Source organism: Argentina anserina, chromosome 7 (assembly GCF_933775445.1).
Source record: "Argentina anserina chromosome 7, drPotAnse1.1, whole genome shotgun sequence".
NCBI lineage: Eukaryota > Viridiplantae > Streptophyta > Magnoliopsida > Rosales > Rosaceae > Argentina > Argentina anserina.
This window is the reverse complement of record NC_065878.1, coordinates 5,984,552-6,000,666: the sequence shown is the minus strand read 5'-3', so window position 1 is coordinate 6,000,666 and position 16,115 is coordinate 5,984,552. Positions and strand designations below refer to the sequence as shown.

The window sequence follows — 16,115 nt, the reverse complement described above, 5'->3', positions numbered from 1 at the left end:
CCCTCATTTACATAGTTCTTCATCTGTTTTGATAAATTTATCATTGAACTTTAAGGTTTTGGGGTTATAAATAATTAACTAGTTGTCAAACTATGCTGTGAGATTCATTGACCTATGCTGTGACTTGGCTAGTACATCACATGTAAAAATTGGTTAGTTTTACAATTTTAATTTCATTCTGGGGAAAAGCCATCTTTACTCAACACAGAGAACTATATGCCTTTGTCAGTTCAGTAACAGCAGTGGATCTCAAAATGGCAGTTTTTTTCACTCAACTAACTGCAGGGCATCTGCTGTAGTTCTAGTACCATCTATGTTTTTTTTTTTAATTATGCTGCAGCCATATTTTATTTAATCGAAAAAAAAAACGGGCTTGAAAACCTCATAACCCTCCTGAAGTCATCTTTAATTATGCTGAGGAATGGAACAGAGTTGCTGCTAAGAATTAAGGTGTGCAAAACAGTCATGCATGATTTCTTGGATCAAACCTGCTGCTGGGTTTCATAAACTTAATTTGGATGGGTCAAGGTCTCTAGTAATGGTGATATTGGCGCAGGCGGTGTCATTAGAGATGAGACTGGTTCCTGGTGTGGAGGTTTTGAAGTTAAATATTGGATCAGGTGACGTACTTAACTTACTATGAGATTGAAGATTGCTAAGCTGGTCGAGGAATCAGACCTCAGCTATTGTGGTTAATTTTGATCCAGAATGATAATATTGAGAGCACCCTCTGAGAACTTCTTCAGAACTGCAAGAATATTATACCGGAGTTTGAGGAGCTCCAATTACAACACACCCATCGGTAAGAATTGTGGAAAATGAGGGAGAAGGTGTGTGTCTTAGTCACTTATTAATGAATTAACACTCTTACACTAATATATGGTAAAAATAAATTATTCTGCAGTTGAGATTTTTTTATATCTTATTGACGAATTAACACGAACATCTTCAGATAAAAAAAAATCATATAAACTACAAAACAATCACAATCCAACAGGCTCTAGATTGAATACACACCCCGTGTCTCACATTCATACCCCGATCCAACCTAAGTACCCGAAACTAATCTGGACGTTTAACTCGACTAATCTCTATTAAACTTTGATATCCAAATGACCACCTAAACAAAAGGTTGCTTGTCAGTGGGCACAAACAACAGAACTATTCTAGGTACGATATGCCTTCTGTAATATGGTGGTGATGGGGCAAACACTGCATGTCCTCAGCCACACTTAACACAAAATGTTGAAAGTACTGCTGCTCTTGGATCTTCATGTCTTCTGTAACACTCAAGCGACATCATAGATAAACTTCTAGGTATGATGTACAGGGGCTTTGTGTAAAACCTTAATTAGTTGTTCTACAGTTCTCGAGACAAATCCTACATTTGGAAGATGAAGTGCTGCATGATATTCCTTTTCATCAAATTCCGTTTGTCTTAAAGTTCTCATGTAACTTCCAGAAGCTGATCTTGGATGACCCTTGGCAATGGATACCTGTAATTTTTTTTAAAAAATCATCAGATAAAAGTACTAACTTCATGCATAACAACTTGGAAATATTCATTACTGCACCAACAACTTTTCAGGTTTTCATATATATTGGATATCCCAAAACCCTGGGTTAGATGAGTTTAAAACGTATAATTGTCTTCAGACTTCTAGGCTGATCAAGGCGTTTTTATATCTCAGATTAGCACATAGTTTGCGTCTCAACTCATGGCAGATTGCAGATGCAAATTTAGTTGTGAGCTACAAGGGTCTTGCAATCATGCTTCAACATAGGGCCTAAGACATAATTCTGTCTTTTTCAGTACTGGACTACCTAGACACCTGAGCCTACTCCTCAGTTGAGGTCGGGAGCTATATCCTAGTTTGGTCTCGTAATCCAAACTACTCAAAGTCCATGTAAGGCTGAATGGTGTCTGGGTCTTGTCTTTATCAATTTGACTCTACATCTTAATAGTTTTAGTTTACAAGTTGCATTTACTGTAATTTTCGTCAATTGTTATCTTCCTCATTATGAAAAGAATATGCAATGATAACATGCACATTGAGGAGCTACCTACCAGCATAGGCACCAATCTTACCTTTTTTTTGTGTTTTTCTTTGGATACATGGTTGTCTTGTCATAAAATCATACAAAAAAAAAAGACAACCAAAAAACCAAGAGCGCAAGAAATTTAGCATGAAAGCAGATCAAAATGAAAGGGAGTAAATATAAAAAGTAACAATTAAAAGAAATAATGGGGACCTACCAGATGATTCTTACCCAACTCTTGAAGCCAAAAGCGCCAGTCACTCGCAGCCTTCCCCCGAATGTGAACCGAAATGTTTTCCCAGCAACTGTGATGAAATTCCACTTTGTCCAAATCGTCTGCCAATCCACTCCCAATTGCTTTGACAAAAGCTTCTTTCAAACACCAATATCTGGCAAAAACTTTAACATTGTATAATGATCAAATGTTTCCAACTATCCTAATAAAAAGGAAAAAAAAATCTTGGCACTAATGAATAATTTTAAAAATGGACTAATAGATGGAAAGCTAGAGTACCTGTAAAACTCAACCAGCATATCATGGTTTGTACCAGCAGTGCAAATGTTATGCCATTCAAAACTTGAAAAGTATGAGGAGAAGCTTTGAAGGAATTCTGGAACTGTCTCACCCTGAGGACTGACAAGGGAGACAATGTCAACCCCCACAAGGCATAAAGGTTCAGATGCTAAAGCCACATAGTCACCATGATGCGAGACATTGAAATTAAAATTGGGAAAATCCAAGCATACATCGCCCCCACATTCCTGAACAAGAACGCATTGTTGGAGCCAAAACCACATAAAGCTTAGGAGCTTAAACTAAAATATAGTAATGAAGAAAGCATTGAAGCAAAATTAGTGCAAAAGGGGATATATACCAGATAAGGTTTGCCTTGAGAGGTGCGGTTAATGAGAATATGATGATATGGAATGGCCAGGACTTGGTGTACAAGTGCATACTGAAGCAGCCGGCTCACTAGTCCCCGTTTCCTGTCTTCCTCCCGCACATACCTACCCCATCACCACCACCATCATCATCTATCATCACTCACAAATTCTCTTGCAAGTTACACATTCAAACAGTTCATTCAAAGAGTGAGAGAGAGAGAGAGCAGACCTGGTTACAGAGGATTGCTCGGCAGGAGGAAGAAGAGAGAGGGCAAACGAGAAGTCTCTGGGAGATGGGTTCCACTCCGATATGTCCACAACCCATCTCTCCATCTCTCTCTCTCTCCCCTAAAATTCCAAAGCTCCCCAAATTCCAAAACTCCAGTTTCATTTTATAGAACTCACCGACCCGACCCGAGCCTCATCCCGACCCGGCCCGACTAGTTTCGGCAAATATAGAGCATAACAGAGAGAGAGAGAGAGAGAGAGAGAGAGACACGTTGAGGGCGACACAGCCATATGTAGGAAACGAGACTCTCGTCTCTCTCTCTCTGCTCTCTCTGTACATCTATGATCTCTGGGTGCAATAACCCAATAACGAAGTGAGCTCAGGTTTGTCTTTTCATTCTTTCTTACCTTGTTTTCTACCATACTCTGTTGGATTGATTATATACTAGGAGGTCTCCAGTTTGTAGGCTATTACTCATCACTCTTCTGGGTCTCCTCCTCCCTGAGATTGTTGTCAGGGTTTCTCACAATTCAAGCTTTTCTGTTACTTGATTTAGGGTTAAGCCATTTTCGCAACGGCATCATTTGCATCCACTAACCCAATTTGTGTTAGTGCCAAATTGATACAGTAGAGCACTAGCCCAAACAACTTGAGATTTCTGTCATTTGGAGATGAGGGCTTTGATCTTTATGTTAGCTATTAATCGAGTTGTTCTTACATCCACTGATTCATGACTACTTTTCTGTATTTGAATTGCTAGCTGCTAAACAATTAACCCACTTTAGTTATATGTCAGCTACCGATTCACATTGTCATGAGTTGCTAAACCCTGCTTATGCTCTTTAGGTTAGTACTGTTAAATCAGAACCAAAATGTACAGATCAGCAGCAAAGCGGCTTTTCAATTCCCTTGGCGCACCCTTGAGAAAGAGTTGCAGCAACCGTGTGATTCAGCTCTGCCCGCTTCAGTCCCTAATCAGCCATTCTCGTTATTCCACCACTGTCGACTCTGAGCCCTTTGTTAGTCAAAATCCTACTTACGCACATTCCACGTCATCAACAGCCGATCACACGCAGAAACCAAGAGTAGAATACCAAGATGAGCAAGCTCACGTGCTCCAAGCCTCACTTCATCATGTCATAAAGTTGGGATGGAGTGAAGCAGCTATGATTGCTGGTGCAAGGGATGTTCGTGTGTCTCCTTCAATTGTGGGATCTTTCCCAAGGAAAGAGGCTGCCCTTGTTGAGTTTTTCATGGATGACTGCCTGCAAAGGCTCACTGATACAATTGAATCCAGTACAGAGGAGCTGAGAAGTTTGATACCCAGTGAACGGACCAGTAAGCTTGTCAGAATTCGCTTGGAAATGCAGGCCCCCTACATATCAAAATGGCCTCAAGCTCTTAGTATCCAAGCGCAGCCAGTGAATGTCCCCACAAGTTTTAAGCAGAGGGCACTGCTTGTTGATGAAATATGGCACGGTGCTGGCGATGACGCCTCTGATTTTGATTGGTATGTGAAGCGGACTGTCCTTGGAGGAATATACTCCACAACTGAGATCTACATGCTTACTGATAATTCCCCAAATTTTTGTGATACATGGGCATTCTTGGATGATCGGGTGAAAGATTCTTTTGACTTGAAGAAGACCATTCAAGAGGCAACATACTTGGCAGAAGCAGTTGGTGCTGGGATGGGGACCTCGTTGCAAGGATTTGTGAAGAGCGTAATTCGGAAGTAAAAACCAATTTCACTGCATCTTCAACACTCTCTCTTCTCTGGTTAGCATTGCTGGATGAGATGTAGTGGTACTTACATTAGTCTACACAAAATTTATATCTTTGTCTAATGGAGTTTGCTAGTGTAGCTGAGTTTTAGGGTGGTATAATAATTTCTTTTGTATGCAACCTTTTTAATAATATCTAGTTTCTACATGAACAGAATTGTGTAAATAAAGTTGCTTGGGAAAAATGGTTACTACTACAAAATGGTTATCTAGTTTTTAGGGTCTTTGAGCTTACTATATCATTATACAACCATAAACTCAACTTAAAGCATTTTTCCAAAGTTTTCCACAAGCACCAACTAGTGAGTACATACCTTGAGTTGGACAGATTTCGAAACTTGTAATGGAAACAGAATTGATTTTCTGTTGTTAGAATCAGCCACAATAATACCTTAAGGGCAAGTTTGTTACCCCAGATTAGTTGGGATTGGACTCTATAGCCCACGAAGTTAGTCTGAAACCCTTGTTTGGGAAAACACGGCATTAGCTTTAATGAGACTAGCTAATCCGCGCGTTGGAGATTTTTGGGACTGTGTAGAGGTGTCGAATTCGGGCGGACTGCGCAATCCCTCGCCTCCTCTCATCAACGCTTCTACACCAGGTTCTCTCTTTCTCTCTATATATATATATATATATTAATTTGAAGCTAACTCTTCCGATTAGACGTCAATGTGGCGATGCCACAAAGAAGAAGACACCTCAAGATCTTAGGTCCCGTCTCCAAAAAAGCAAGGAGGAGGAAGAAGAGCTCGGCGCAATCTGACGCCAGTCGCCGCTTTTGACTTCCGATCCCGAGACCTTCCTCCTATAACCTCGGGGAACTCTCTCTCTCTCTCTCTCTCTCTCTCTCTCTCTCTCTCTCTCGATTTAGTCATTTATGTGAATAGTTTATTGATTAATATTGTAGTAATCGCAGACTTGCAAGACCAACTTGTTTCTCTATGTTCCTGGTACGTATAATCAGAATCCATGTGGTTCATATTGCACTTCTGGAAATCTCTGCACTTTGTTTACATGACTTTGATGTATACTGATTCATTCTCAAGTCTTTTCTTTTGTTGATCTCTCTTTGCTCATACTAAGGGATATTTATTTTGAAATTCTTTGTGTGTTTTGGTTCCCTCACTCCCTCTTGCCACAACTTTTATGGGACTTGATAAAAGTCATGAAAACTAAGCTTGAAGTTCAATTTGTTCAATTGTAACAATTATACACCTCGTAGGGTGTAAAGGTTCAAACTTTGGACTAATAACAATACAATTGTATGTGGGTTTGACATATATTGATATCCAGAAGATCAAAATCTCAGGTATTGTTTTGTTCAGGCAAGACATGTGTTGTAGTGAAGTGTGGTAGTGTTCGTTTTGCTTATGTTTTCAATTGTGGTAATGCACACAAGGTGTTTGTAGAAATGCCCAAGAGAAAAGTGAGAGATAGAGAGTGTCTACATTTTAGTTTTGCACTACATTCACTCATTTGGGAGTTTATTTAATCTGTTTTTCTGATGGTGTAAACTTGTTTTGTGTAGTCTCTTGCATTATGCTCTGTTGCATTGTGTTTATAGGGAGCACGAGCGTGGGGTTTTATCGGTGGCCTATGTTAGCTCGTCAAAGGGTGACTCTTCCGCAAATATCTGTGCAACCACGACTGAAGTTTGATTTTATTTCCTCTGGGAAGTTTCATAGCGGTGGCATTGGCTACAGAGGACGCAAGATCAAGTTGAAGACGATCATAAGTGTTTGTGCCACTAATGCATTTGTTGTTGCTGATGATAAAACGTATAGGAACAAGCAGATTATCAGTATTACTCCGCAGCTTTATGATTACATCCTTGAGAGTGTACGAGAGCCAGAGGTAACTCAACTCGAACTGTTAATTTTTGTTTTGGTGTTCGACACCAATACGTTCATTGGGACCTCATATTTTTCAGTATTTCTTGGCTACTTATTAGAGGATAGAGTTTTTATGTCAAATGCAGATTGATAAATGTGGTAATTTGGATAGGAAAATGAAACAACAGGCTTTTGAGGCATCCAAAACCTCTTGGTCACTTTTGAAACTAATCGTTAAAACTCAAAGGTAACCCTTCTATAATAGATTAGAGTTCTAAGAATTATCCTGAGAAAAGTTGTGATGGGAATTTAACACTTAAGTTCATGTAATTGTTTCAAACAAAATTGAGTAGGAACTTGCTTTTCCATTATACCAGTGTACAATGACTAATAATCTTCAAATTGAATGTGGCACAGCCTGTTTGACAAGTTTGTGTGTGGAAAAGTAACGATCTACTGTTGTCTGGATAGGTGTCTCCTGACCAGGCACAACTGCTTGCAATGCTTGTGAAGATTCATGGGGCAGAAAAGTGTGTTGAAGTTGGTGTATATACAATATCCTTTTCTCATCTTTCAAATCTTCAGTGCTGCTCACTTCACTTCTTTCTCATAATACTTTTTTTTTTTGCCCTTTAAGTTTGGGGGCATGAGGGTTATACCAATATGCACTAAGCTCGTGTCTCACTTTGGACTTATATATGTAAACTATTATTCTATTTTGATTTTGGTGGCTTACGTATGTATGAACTTGTGGCTTACTTATAATCATCAAGAACATTTTAATTGACAGATTGTTGGCTTGCTTACTTGTGTATAAGGTGAAGAATGTGAGAAGATTGTTCCATTATAAGCCAATTGTTACAGAAAATATGCAAATCAAGAAATAAGATTGTTTATATGAACATGTGTTATTAATGACATATTATTTTATTATTGAATACGACTTGTTAAAATTCAAAAAAATAGTTCAGTAACAAAACTTATTTAGCATGGTGGTTTGTCAAACGTGAGACTGGACTATTATACTAATTATGTTCGTTAGTCCGAGACTGCACCAAACATGGGTTAAAAATTACTGTACCCTAATCCGAGCCAGCACAGTCCGAGACTAAGCAAAGACTTATTCTAGAATTAGAGAGTCCGGGAAAACAAATGTGCCCTAAGAGACTGCCCTTTCATATTTAAGGTCAAACCCAACTTCTGCTCAATTAATAAATCTTAGTAATCCGTATAAAGGTATTCATGTTAAGACCAAGAAAGCTAGTGCATTGCTGAGGCAAAACAAAAACATGAGGATAGTGTGTACATCAATACACCAAGAAAGCTAAATTACACACTTAATGACATCAATATAAAAGAGCCTATGATACGCCGCGGTCAGACCATTACTAAGAATTTAGAGAGACAGAAGGTAAAGAAAGGGGCACATGCAATGACATGAACAAAAGGAAAATCAAGGAGCGGAGAAACTCCATAAGAACGAGAATTCAAAGGCCAAAGCCATAAAGTAAAGTAATATTAATAAAAATTCCAGTCTCAATTTTTATGATGTCCAACAATGTCTATGTTACGCTAAAATAAAATCATATATCTTTTTTTGAAATGTTAGAAAATTTTGTGTTACATCAAATGAAGTACAAGTTGCAAACTGTTTGATATTTTGATATTTCATACCAAACTTGGTGAACAAGAATTTTGAATCATAATGAGATTTAAAAAATAAATAAAAACTTAGAGAGCAACTGAGCAATGTAGAATTGGAAAGGATTAAATCTAATCTATCCACCTAAATTTATCACCCAACATTCTACTAGCCTCTTAAATATCAATCCAATCAGTATCAGCCGTATATTTATTAAGTTCCCCCCCCCCCCTTTTTGCTAGCACGACACGTGATAAAATTGATGACTTCATGTGGAGGAGAACTCTATGGTGCTCCGGAACATGCTACACATCTCGAAATCCTGCTATTGTCATTGCATGTGAATGAAGTTCAGAGAAGTAAAATCAATAATCATCCACCAGACTTGTAATATGCTCCGTATCATGTCCAATTTATTTAAAATGGACATGATGTGGAAATGCTTGGGCAAAACAAAACACGACTACAAGTGTAGAACCGAGAAACCCGTGGTGATTGAAGTTGGCGGCGACAACGCGTTTACTTATTGCGGGGTCTTTACTGTAACTTGACCAAGTATTGACTTCGTCTCCGGTCCCCGCCTGGCTTTTTCCGTAAATACCCTTCTCTACTCATTTTACTCTGCTGCTCATTCGTTCCTTTCTGATAGGTTTCTTCTCCGTGGACCTTTTCCTCTGCTCTTCTTGCTTTGCTTCGTCTCTCATCTTCGTACTTGCACTCGCTCTCTCTCTGATCCAAACCACTCTAAAGGTCGGTGTTCTTTCTTGCAACTCACTTGGTTTCTTCTCCATGTTCTTTCCTCCAGCTGTTGACCTTTCTTCTCGTCTCGAACAGGCTTTCATGTCCGATCGTGTGCTTGCTCAACTCACTTTCCCACTTGCGTTGGTTTTGATCTCTGCCGTATAACTGCTGGCTGAATCTAGATGGGTTTGACCCGGATATAGATTCAGTGCGCGAGAGTTGGATCTTATGCATGTTGTTGATAGTGCTGCTTTAGATCTTGCTGGTATCCTGTTTCGGAATTGATCATGGGGAACACTTGTGTTGGACCCAACATTTCCAGGAATGGCTTCTTCCAATCAGTCTCTGCTGCAATGTGGCGGACCCCTTTGCCGGATGACAACTCTGTTCATACAAATGGAGAAACTGTCAATGAGCCCGGAGAACCCCAGTCACCTCTTCCTGTTCAAGACAAGCCGCCGGAACAGGTCACCATACCAAAACCTGAAACTGAGCCAAAGCAACCCTCCAGGCCCAAGAAGCCGCCGCAGATGAAGAGGGTCCCTAGTGCAGGGCTTCGTGCCGGGTCAGTGTTGCAAACAAGGACCGGCAAATTAAAGGAGTTCTATAGTTTGGGGAGGAAATTAGGACAGGGGCAGTTCGGAGTGACGACTCTGTGCGTGGAGAAGGCCACTGGGAAAGAGTATGCGTGCAAGTCGATTGCAAAAAGGAAGTTGATCACTGAGGATGATGTGGAGGATGTGAGGAGGGAAATTCAGATAATGCATCATCTGGCAGGCCACCCTAATGTTATATCCATAAAGGGTGCTTATGAGGATGCTATTGCAGTTCATGTTGTTATGGAATTATGTGCAGGAGGTGAGCTCTTCGATAGGATTATTCAGCGCGGCCATTATACAGAAAGAAAGGCAGCTGAGCTCACTAGGACTATAGTCGGAGTTGTGGAAGCTTGCCATTCACTAGGAGTTATGCATCGAGACCTTAAGCCTGAGAATTTTCTATTTGTCAGTCAGGAGGAGGATGCACTTCTTAAAACTATTGATTTTGGATTATCTATTTTCTTTAAGCCAGGTAATTTTTGAATCTTTGACAGTGCGCTTTTGTTAAAACTCTTACTATTTATGCCATATTAGTTATGAGCTTATGATGCTCAAGGTTAAATGTCTTACAACACCAGTATTAGAACATTGGTTGTGTAAGATATTCAATCACATTCTAATATTTAAGCCTTTGGCCGGAACTTTTCATTTGTTCTACAGTCATATGCTTTTGTAACGTGTCTCTGATGAAATCATTTCTAACATACGTAACTGGGCCACCAAAGTAAGGTTTTGGTGTCTCGTTTCAGTCGTTTGTAAAGGTGAATAAGGATTTTGAAGTGTTATTCCAGTCTTCAAAGTTTTGTAAAGACTTGATTCTAGATTCAAAACATAATTTGATTCCCTTTGTTTTTGGGACTATAGTTTGGTTACAATTTTAATTGGTATCATCAGATAGCTATTGCAGGGGCAAAGATCAAATGTAGGATATGTTTCATATAAACTTGTGCACAGCTTAGATTTCACAAAAAGGAAACAAAAGAAAACAAGAATAATCACTTTAACAAATTAACTTAAATTCCATGAATATAATTAATTTTATGAGAGAAAGAGATTTTAAATCAAACCTTTAAATTCTGTGGAGTGATCAATTTTGTGAATTTATTTTTATAATCAAGATGACAGGTCGTAATCATCAATTATAGTATCAAAAGCTCCTTGGACTCAGAATTTGAAAAGAGAAGAAAATTATCTAATAACCACCCTACCAAAAAAATGAAACTTTCTGAGGATCCTAACTAACCTGAGGTAATCTTTCTCTATAAAGTGTGACTCTCTTAAATAAAATTGTACTTAAAATTCGACAAACTGCAGCTTTTATTCATCACCACCAAAAGTATCACCATATTTTGGTATGAACCTTATTAAGTTTTGATGTAGGAGCGGAGGAGGATAGGAACAGAGGGTAGGAAGAGGGTTGAGAACAGAGAAAGAATAGGGGATTAAGATAAGAGAACAGAAAGAGAATAGGGAGAAGAGAGAAGTGGATAGAGAACCGGAGGTTTAAGGAAGCAATAATCTCAATGTTCAAATCTACCTTTAACTCAATACAAAGCTCATATATATACTAACTAGAATTATAACTAAAACAAATAGGAAAGACAACTCCTAATACTACTAAATAACCTATTTAATCAATGTAAACATTAAATCCTGGAACATAAAATATTCCTAGAATCATTCTAGATAATACTTGCTGATTCTGCATCAAGTTTTCTATTACATTCAATAGCATGTATAGCTTGAGGTGAGACCAGGATGGCAAGCTTGTGGTACCAAGAATGAACATTCATCATTTCATATTTAGCATTAAAAGTTTCAACTATCAAGTTTCATAACTTTCTATGACACTTCATCCTTCTAAGGGTTACTTGTCAAGTGTTCTGAGTGTTTCTATATGTAATGACTAAACAAACGCATATGTCCAATGTTAAAGGTTTCCTGCAAATGTTCATATTAATAAATTTGGCTACAAGATTTCTTTTTTCTTTTTCCCTCAAAACTTAATTTCCTATACACTATGGATAAGATGTGGGAACACATTAATATGTAAATTTTCTCTTGGGGGTAAAAATCTGGTGACTGCTGAAAATGGAAGTACGAAATTGCATTATGGAAATTTTGTGTCCAGAAGTGATGGTTTTACTATATGTTCTATCAGTGAAATACAAAATGAGGACCAAAGCAATATTAACTTCTAGAATGGATTACATATGGCTAGTATAGGATTTAACAATATATTTACTGCATTGCTGCTACTATTATACATATATTAAGAGTTCTCTGATGTTTCCAGATTATTGTTAGTTATGGTAGTTACATGCTGTTTTGTGCTCCTTGACTCCATATTCATCTTTTTTAAATTTCTCATCAAATAATATGACTAATTGAAGATTAAAAAGACTCTACCATAATTTTTTTTGCTTGTATCTTTGCAGGAGAAAAGTTCAGTGATGTGGTTGGAAGCCCATATTATGTTGCTCCAGAAGTCTTACGAAAGCGTTATGGTCCAGAGGCAGATGTTTGGAGCGCGGGAGTGATTCTTTATATTTTGTTAAGTGGGGTGCCTCCATTTTGGGCCGGTGGGAACTGTTGACGTGCTACTATATCTTTTTTGTGTGATCTTGTTCTTGTGCTTTATTACCGCACTGTAAGGATCTGATGTATTAACTTTCCAAAATTTTCTTTTCTTCCTTGTGATTCCACCAGAAACGGAGCAAGGAATATTTGAACAGGTCTTGCACGGTGAGCTAGACTTTACATCAGATCCCTGGCCAAGTATCTCTGATGGTGCCAAAGATTTAGTAAGAAGAATGCTTGTCCGAGACCCTAGAAAGCGGCTGACTGCACATGAAGTTTTGTGTGAGACTTCCTTCTTATGTTTGCTTGTTTTTCTATTCTTTATTTTAGGATTGTTTGTAAAAATCTGATATTTTTTTGTCGCTACAGAAATCACATTTCATCAAAGCTTCCTGAGGTCCAATTGATATAATAATTCGGAGATTCATTGAAAATGCATTATTTTCATTTGGTAGTCTTATCATTTGTGTCTTCTTTCCTGGCAAAAGGAACTTTATATTGTGTGTGTGTGTTTTTGTGAAATCACTGATGTTAACTCCGTAATATGTGAGTTGAAGTTGGATTTTGCTCTTTAAACTTCTAAGAAAGCCTGAGTAGATTGCTTCTGTAATTGATAGCTTTTCAAGATGTATAAACATAATCCTAATCAGGAATTAGTTATGGCATAATCTTTTGATTGATCTGGTGACTCTCATTCCTTTCAGGCCACCCATGGGTGCAAGTTGATGGTGTTGCTCCTGATAAAGCTCTTGATTCTGCAGTATTAAGTCGCTTAAAGCAGTTTTCAGCTATGAACAAGCTGAAGAAAATGGCTATCATGGTGAGAATTTGGACATGCCAGACACATTTGTTAGACCTTTAAAATTCTCAATGTTTGGCTTGTTGAGCGAGCACACACACACATTAGATATACAGCCGGGTGATCCCTCAGTTTCCCAAAATTAAGGGATTGCATGTATGCCCACCATGCAATCCATTTCGATGGTCCAACAGTTCAATTTTGGGTCTCTAAAATTTATTGTGTTCAAACAAACACAATGGTTTTGGTAATAATCAACAGCTCCAATTCGGCAGAGTTTGCTGACATGTGGTAAAGTGATGGCATGGAACAATTGTGTTTGCATAGGGACCATCAAGAAAGGACCCTCCCTATTAAAAAAAAATTAATGAAAATAAGAGTGCCCTCACCCCAGACCTGTAACCCAATGGTTAACACCATCCATCTCTTAGGTCATCCTTCAAGAAGCATTCTTACCAAAAATTAGTCAAATCAAATATTGTTTGGTCATTTTATAAGATAACCAAATAGATTTTGATAAAGCTTATTTTTGTAGGCTGATTAAGAAGTTTGGCCCTATAATTGAGTTGCACTCCCAGTTGGTTGGATGGTCATTGTGTGTGTGTGTGTGTGTCTATATATATCCTAGGTTAGTAAGAAAACAGCAGGCTACGAGCTGTGAGTGATTTAGTAGATTGCTTTTGAGGGTTGACATAGAGCTTCTCACACATGCCCCCACATCATATTATATTTGGATTTTCTTTATCAAAAGGTAATGATAGTTTGTAATTGTTTGGGCAGGTTATTGCTGAGAGCTTATCTGAAGAAGAAATAGCTGGCCTGAAAGAAATGTTCAAGATGATAGACACTGACAACAGTGGCCAAATTACTTTTGAAGAACTTAAGGCTGGACTGAAAAAATTTGGTGCTACTCTCAAGGAGTCAGAAATTTATGATCTGATGCAGGCAGTAAGTATCTGATGTTGAAGTCTTCTCATCTATTACGATTCAATCGCTGTAGTATCAAAATTGTCATACAAGTGTAATAAATGGTTTATGTTAATATTAATGCTGGAATAGAAGGAGCTAAACACATGAGGCACATGAGGATGGTTTAACTAGATACTCGTGTGTGTGTTTTGGTATTGGAATAGAGATGCGCATGCTGATTCTTCTTCTTGTGTTTTTTTTTCTTAGGTGTAAGATCATTAAACACATATTCTCTGATTTGCAGGCAGATGTAGATAATAGCGGAACCATTGATTATGGGGAATTTGTTGCTGCAACATTGCATCTAAACAAAATAGAGAAAGAAGATCATCTGTTTGCAGCTTTCTCCTACTTTGATAAGGATGGGAGTGGCTACATTACTCAAGATGAGCTTCAACTAGCTTGTGAGGAGTTTGGCGTAGAGGATGTTCGCCTCGAAGAAATGATAAGTGAAGTCGATCAGGATAATGTAAGTAGTTTTTTTGTTAATAATACGGCATTTATATCGCATCAGGATGGTATGTAGTCTGTTGAATTGCAATCCTTGCACAACAAATGTGCGACTTCTAATAGACTATTCAGTAGGAAGTTCTTTACCATATAGGCTTAGATATGTTAGAGTGAGGTATAGAAGTGTTTTATAATGACAAATCCGTGTTAGTTTCCTTTTTTTATATTACAAATAGGCGCCAATGCACTATTAATAAATTGAACTATGTGAATACTGCCAATTGAATGGCTAATGCCAGTTTCAGAAAGACATGCTTGGGAATTCTATTAATAGTATTTTGCTTGTATGATCTTTTAACTGCATATTTTCCTTTGGAAGGACATGAAATCTGACCTATTTTAAATGGCTAATGCCAGTATAAAAAAGATATGCTTGAAATCCTGTTAGTATTTTGCTTCTATGATCTTTTAACTGCATGTTTCGTTTTGCTTTGCAAGAATGTGACTTTTGGCCTAGTTGATCCCCTTAACTGATTTCAGACAGCTAACGATTTCAATGTCCATCAAAGCCTCTTTCATCATCTTTTACTTGTCAGTGTTGAGTATAACAATAATGATTGGTTTCTTTGTTTTTGGATACCAGTTCTTTTTTATTTGTTGTTTTACTAAAATATTTTTTATAAGATGCCCAAGTAATGCTAAAGAGAGCATATTCTTGTACTACATTCAAATTATTTGATGTAGAAGTTGATGTAGCAGCTAACCATTTGACAATGCTGAGGGAACCTTGTAAGACCAATGATTTTTTTTTAAACAAATGTAAGACCAATGATTAAATGTCACATCATCTGGCATATATGTGATATGGTTTGAATGTGATCCAAGCAAATTTGATGTGTATAGGGGTTATTTATGGCTTTTCAGCTATTTATATCACACCTTCAGGAGCGGTTGTTAGTCAAAATATGGGGATAGTTTTGGTGAGGCTAAATGTTTGATCTTGTCTACAGTGTGAGATTTACTGATGTTAATTTATTATTTCAGGATGGGCGCATAGATTACAATGAGTTTGTGGCTATGATGCAAAAAGGAAATTTTGTTGGCCCGGGCAAGAAGGGACTGCAAAGTAGCTTCAGTATTAAATTCAGATAAGCTCGGAATTGAGTTTCATATATAGCAAAAGGGTTTTCAACTTACTTTCTCATTGTTTTGAGTTTTTAAGATTGCATAGAATGGTACTTAATTACTCATCCAATTTGCAGTAAAGCAATTTCAGTCATGATGTCTGAATTTATTTAATTCCATGGTGAAAGGATATTGCAGCTGAAACAAAAGCGCCCTTTCTGTGTTGTATACAGTGAGAAAGAAAGTTTTGATGTACTATTATATTGTATTACAATTTCTTAATTCTATATCAATGATCAGTATATCCATAATGATTGTACCTTAAATACACCAACCCCAAGTTCTAACCAATCAACTCCGGTTATTGTGAGTTTTCAAGAGTATTGTGCAAATGTTGGGGCTTGTAACCCTATATCTTCATTTTTAGCTTGTTTCCTTAT

General features: G+C 37.8%; 5 protein-coding genes across 7 annotated transcripts in view; 4 read left to right on the top strand and 1 right to left on the bottom strand.

Moving 5' to 3' along the window:
* The window catches only part of LOC126801498 (membrane-bound O-acyltransferase gup1), a 178,711-nt gene that overhangs the window by 111,648 nt on the left and 50,948 nt on the right, over nt 1-16,115 (top strand). The gene's annotated exons all lie outside the window — the stretch shown is intronic.
* Nucleotides 921-3,359, bottom strand: LOC126801511 (uncharacterized). 2 transcript variants are annotated; one of them, XM_050528883.1, is made up of 5 exons: nt 3,155-3,356; nt 2,916-3,048; nt 2,555-2,802; nt 2,258-2,429; nt 921-1,496 (listed from the first exon to the last, which is right to left on the bottom strand). In XM_050528883.1, exons 1-5 carry the CDS (start codon nt 3,256-3,258, stop codon nt 1,314-1,316), a joined length of 840 nt encoding a protein of 279 aa, XP_050384840.1. In that variant the 5' UTR covers nt 3,259-3,356; the 3' UTR covers nt 921-1,313. The 2 variants fall into 2 exon arrangements, with proteins under 2 accessions (XP_050384840.1, XP_050384841.1); XM_050528884.1 differs by having other exon boundaries at nt 1,350-1,496; nt 2,272-2,429; nt 3,155-3,359.
* LOC126801510 (uncharacterized) lies at nt 3,423-5,127 on the top strand. Its single transcript, XM_050528882.1, has 2 exons — nt 3,423-3,537; nt 4,001-5,127. The coding sequence occupies exon 2, from the start codon at nt 4,027-4,029 to the stop codon at nt 4,891-4,893; it is 867 nt and encodes a 288-aa protein (XP_050384839.1). The 5' UTR covers nt 3,423-3,537; nt 4,001-4,026; the 3' UTR covers nt 4,894-5,127.
* On the top strand, nt 6,478-7,657 carry LOC126803462 (uncharacterized). Its single transcript, XM_050531268.1, has 3 exons — nt 6,478-6,867; nt 7,242-7,354; nt 7,561-7,657. The coding sequence occupies exons 1-3, from the start codon at nt 6,478-6,480 to the stop codon at nt 7,655-7,657; spliced, it is 600 nt and encodes a 199-aa protein (XP_050387225.1).
* On the top strand, nt 9,037-16,001 carry LOC126801497 (calcium-dependent protein kinase 1-like). Of its 2 annotated transcripts, XM_050528864.1 has the most exons (8): nt 9,037-9,162; nt 9,247-10,224; nt 12,191-12,334; nt 12,462-12,614; nt 13,037-13,152; nt 13,912-14,079; nt 14,345-14,569; nt 15,595-16,001. In XM_050528864.1, the coding sequence occupies exons 2-8, from the start codon at nt 9,441-9,443 to the stop codon at nt 15,700-15,702; spliced, it is 1,698 nt and encodes a 565-aa protein (XP_050384821.1). In that variant the 5' UTR covers nt 9,037-9,162; nt 9,247-9,440; the 3' UTR covers nt 15,703-16,001. The 2 variants fall into 2 exon arrangements, with proteins under 2 accessions (XP_050384821.1, XP_050384820.1); XM_050528863.1 differs by lacking the exon at nt 9,037-9,162 and having other exon boundaries at nt 9,203-10,224.

Bases quoted from the DNA above. Each gene is read 5' to 3' on its own strand.
- LOC126801511 (XM_050528883.1), bottom strand. From the start codon at position 3,258: ATGGAGAGATGGGTTGTGGACATATCGGAGTGGAACCCATCTCCCAGA. The intron at 2,803-2,915 runs GTATATATCCCC...GTTCTTGTTCAG, and splicing joins CTCAAGGCAAACCTTATCTG to GAATGTGGGGGCGATGTATG. The intron at 1,497-2,257 runs GTAGGTCCCCAT...AAAAAATTACAG, and splicing joins AGTTGGGTAAGAATCATCTG to GTATCCATTGCCAAGGGTCA.
- LOC126801510 (XM_050528882.1), top strand. From the start codon at position 4,027: ATGTACAGATCAGCAGCAAAGCGGCTTTTCAATTCCCTTGGCGCACCC.
- LOC126803462 (XM_050531268.1), top strand. From the start codon at position 6,478: ATGCTCTGTTGCATTGTGTTTATAGGGAGCACGAGCGTGGGGTTTTAT. The intron at 6,868-7,241 runs GTATTTCTTGGC...TTGTCTGGATAG, and splicing joins TTGGGACCTCATATTTTTCA to GTGTCTCCTGACCAGGCACA. The intron at 7,355-7,560 runs GTGCTGCTCACT...TTTAATTGACAG, and splicing joins TCTCATCTTTCAAATCTTCA to ATTGTTGGCTTGCTTACTTG.
- LOC126801497 (XM_050528864.1), top strand. From the start codon at position 9,441: ATGGGGAACACTTGTGTTGGACCCAACATTTCCAGGAATGGCTTCTTC. The intron at 12,615-13,036 runs GTGAGACTTCCT...CATTCCTTTCAG, and splicing joins GACTGCACATGAAGTTTTGT to GCCACCCATGGGTGCAAGTT. The intron at 14,570-15,594 runs GTAAGTAGTTTT...TTATTATTTCAG, and splicing joins GTGAAGTCGATCAGGATAAT to GATGGGCGCATAGATTACAA.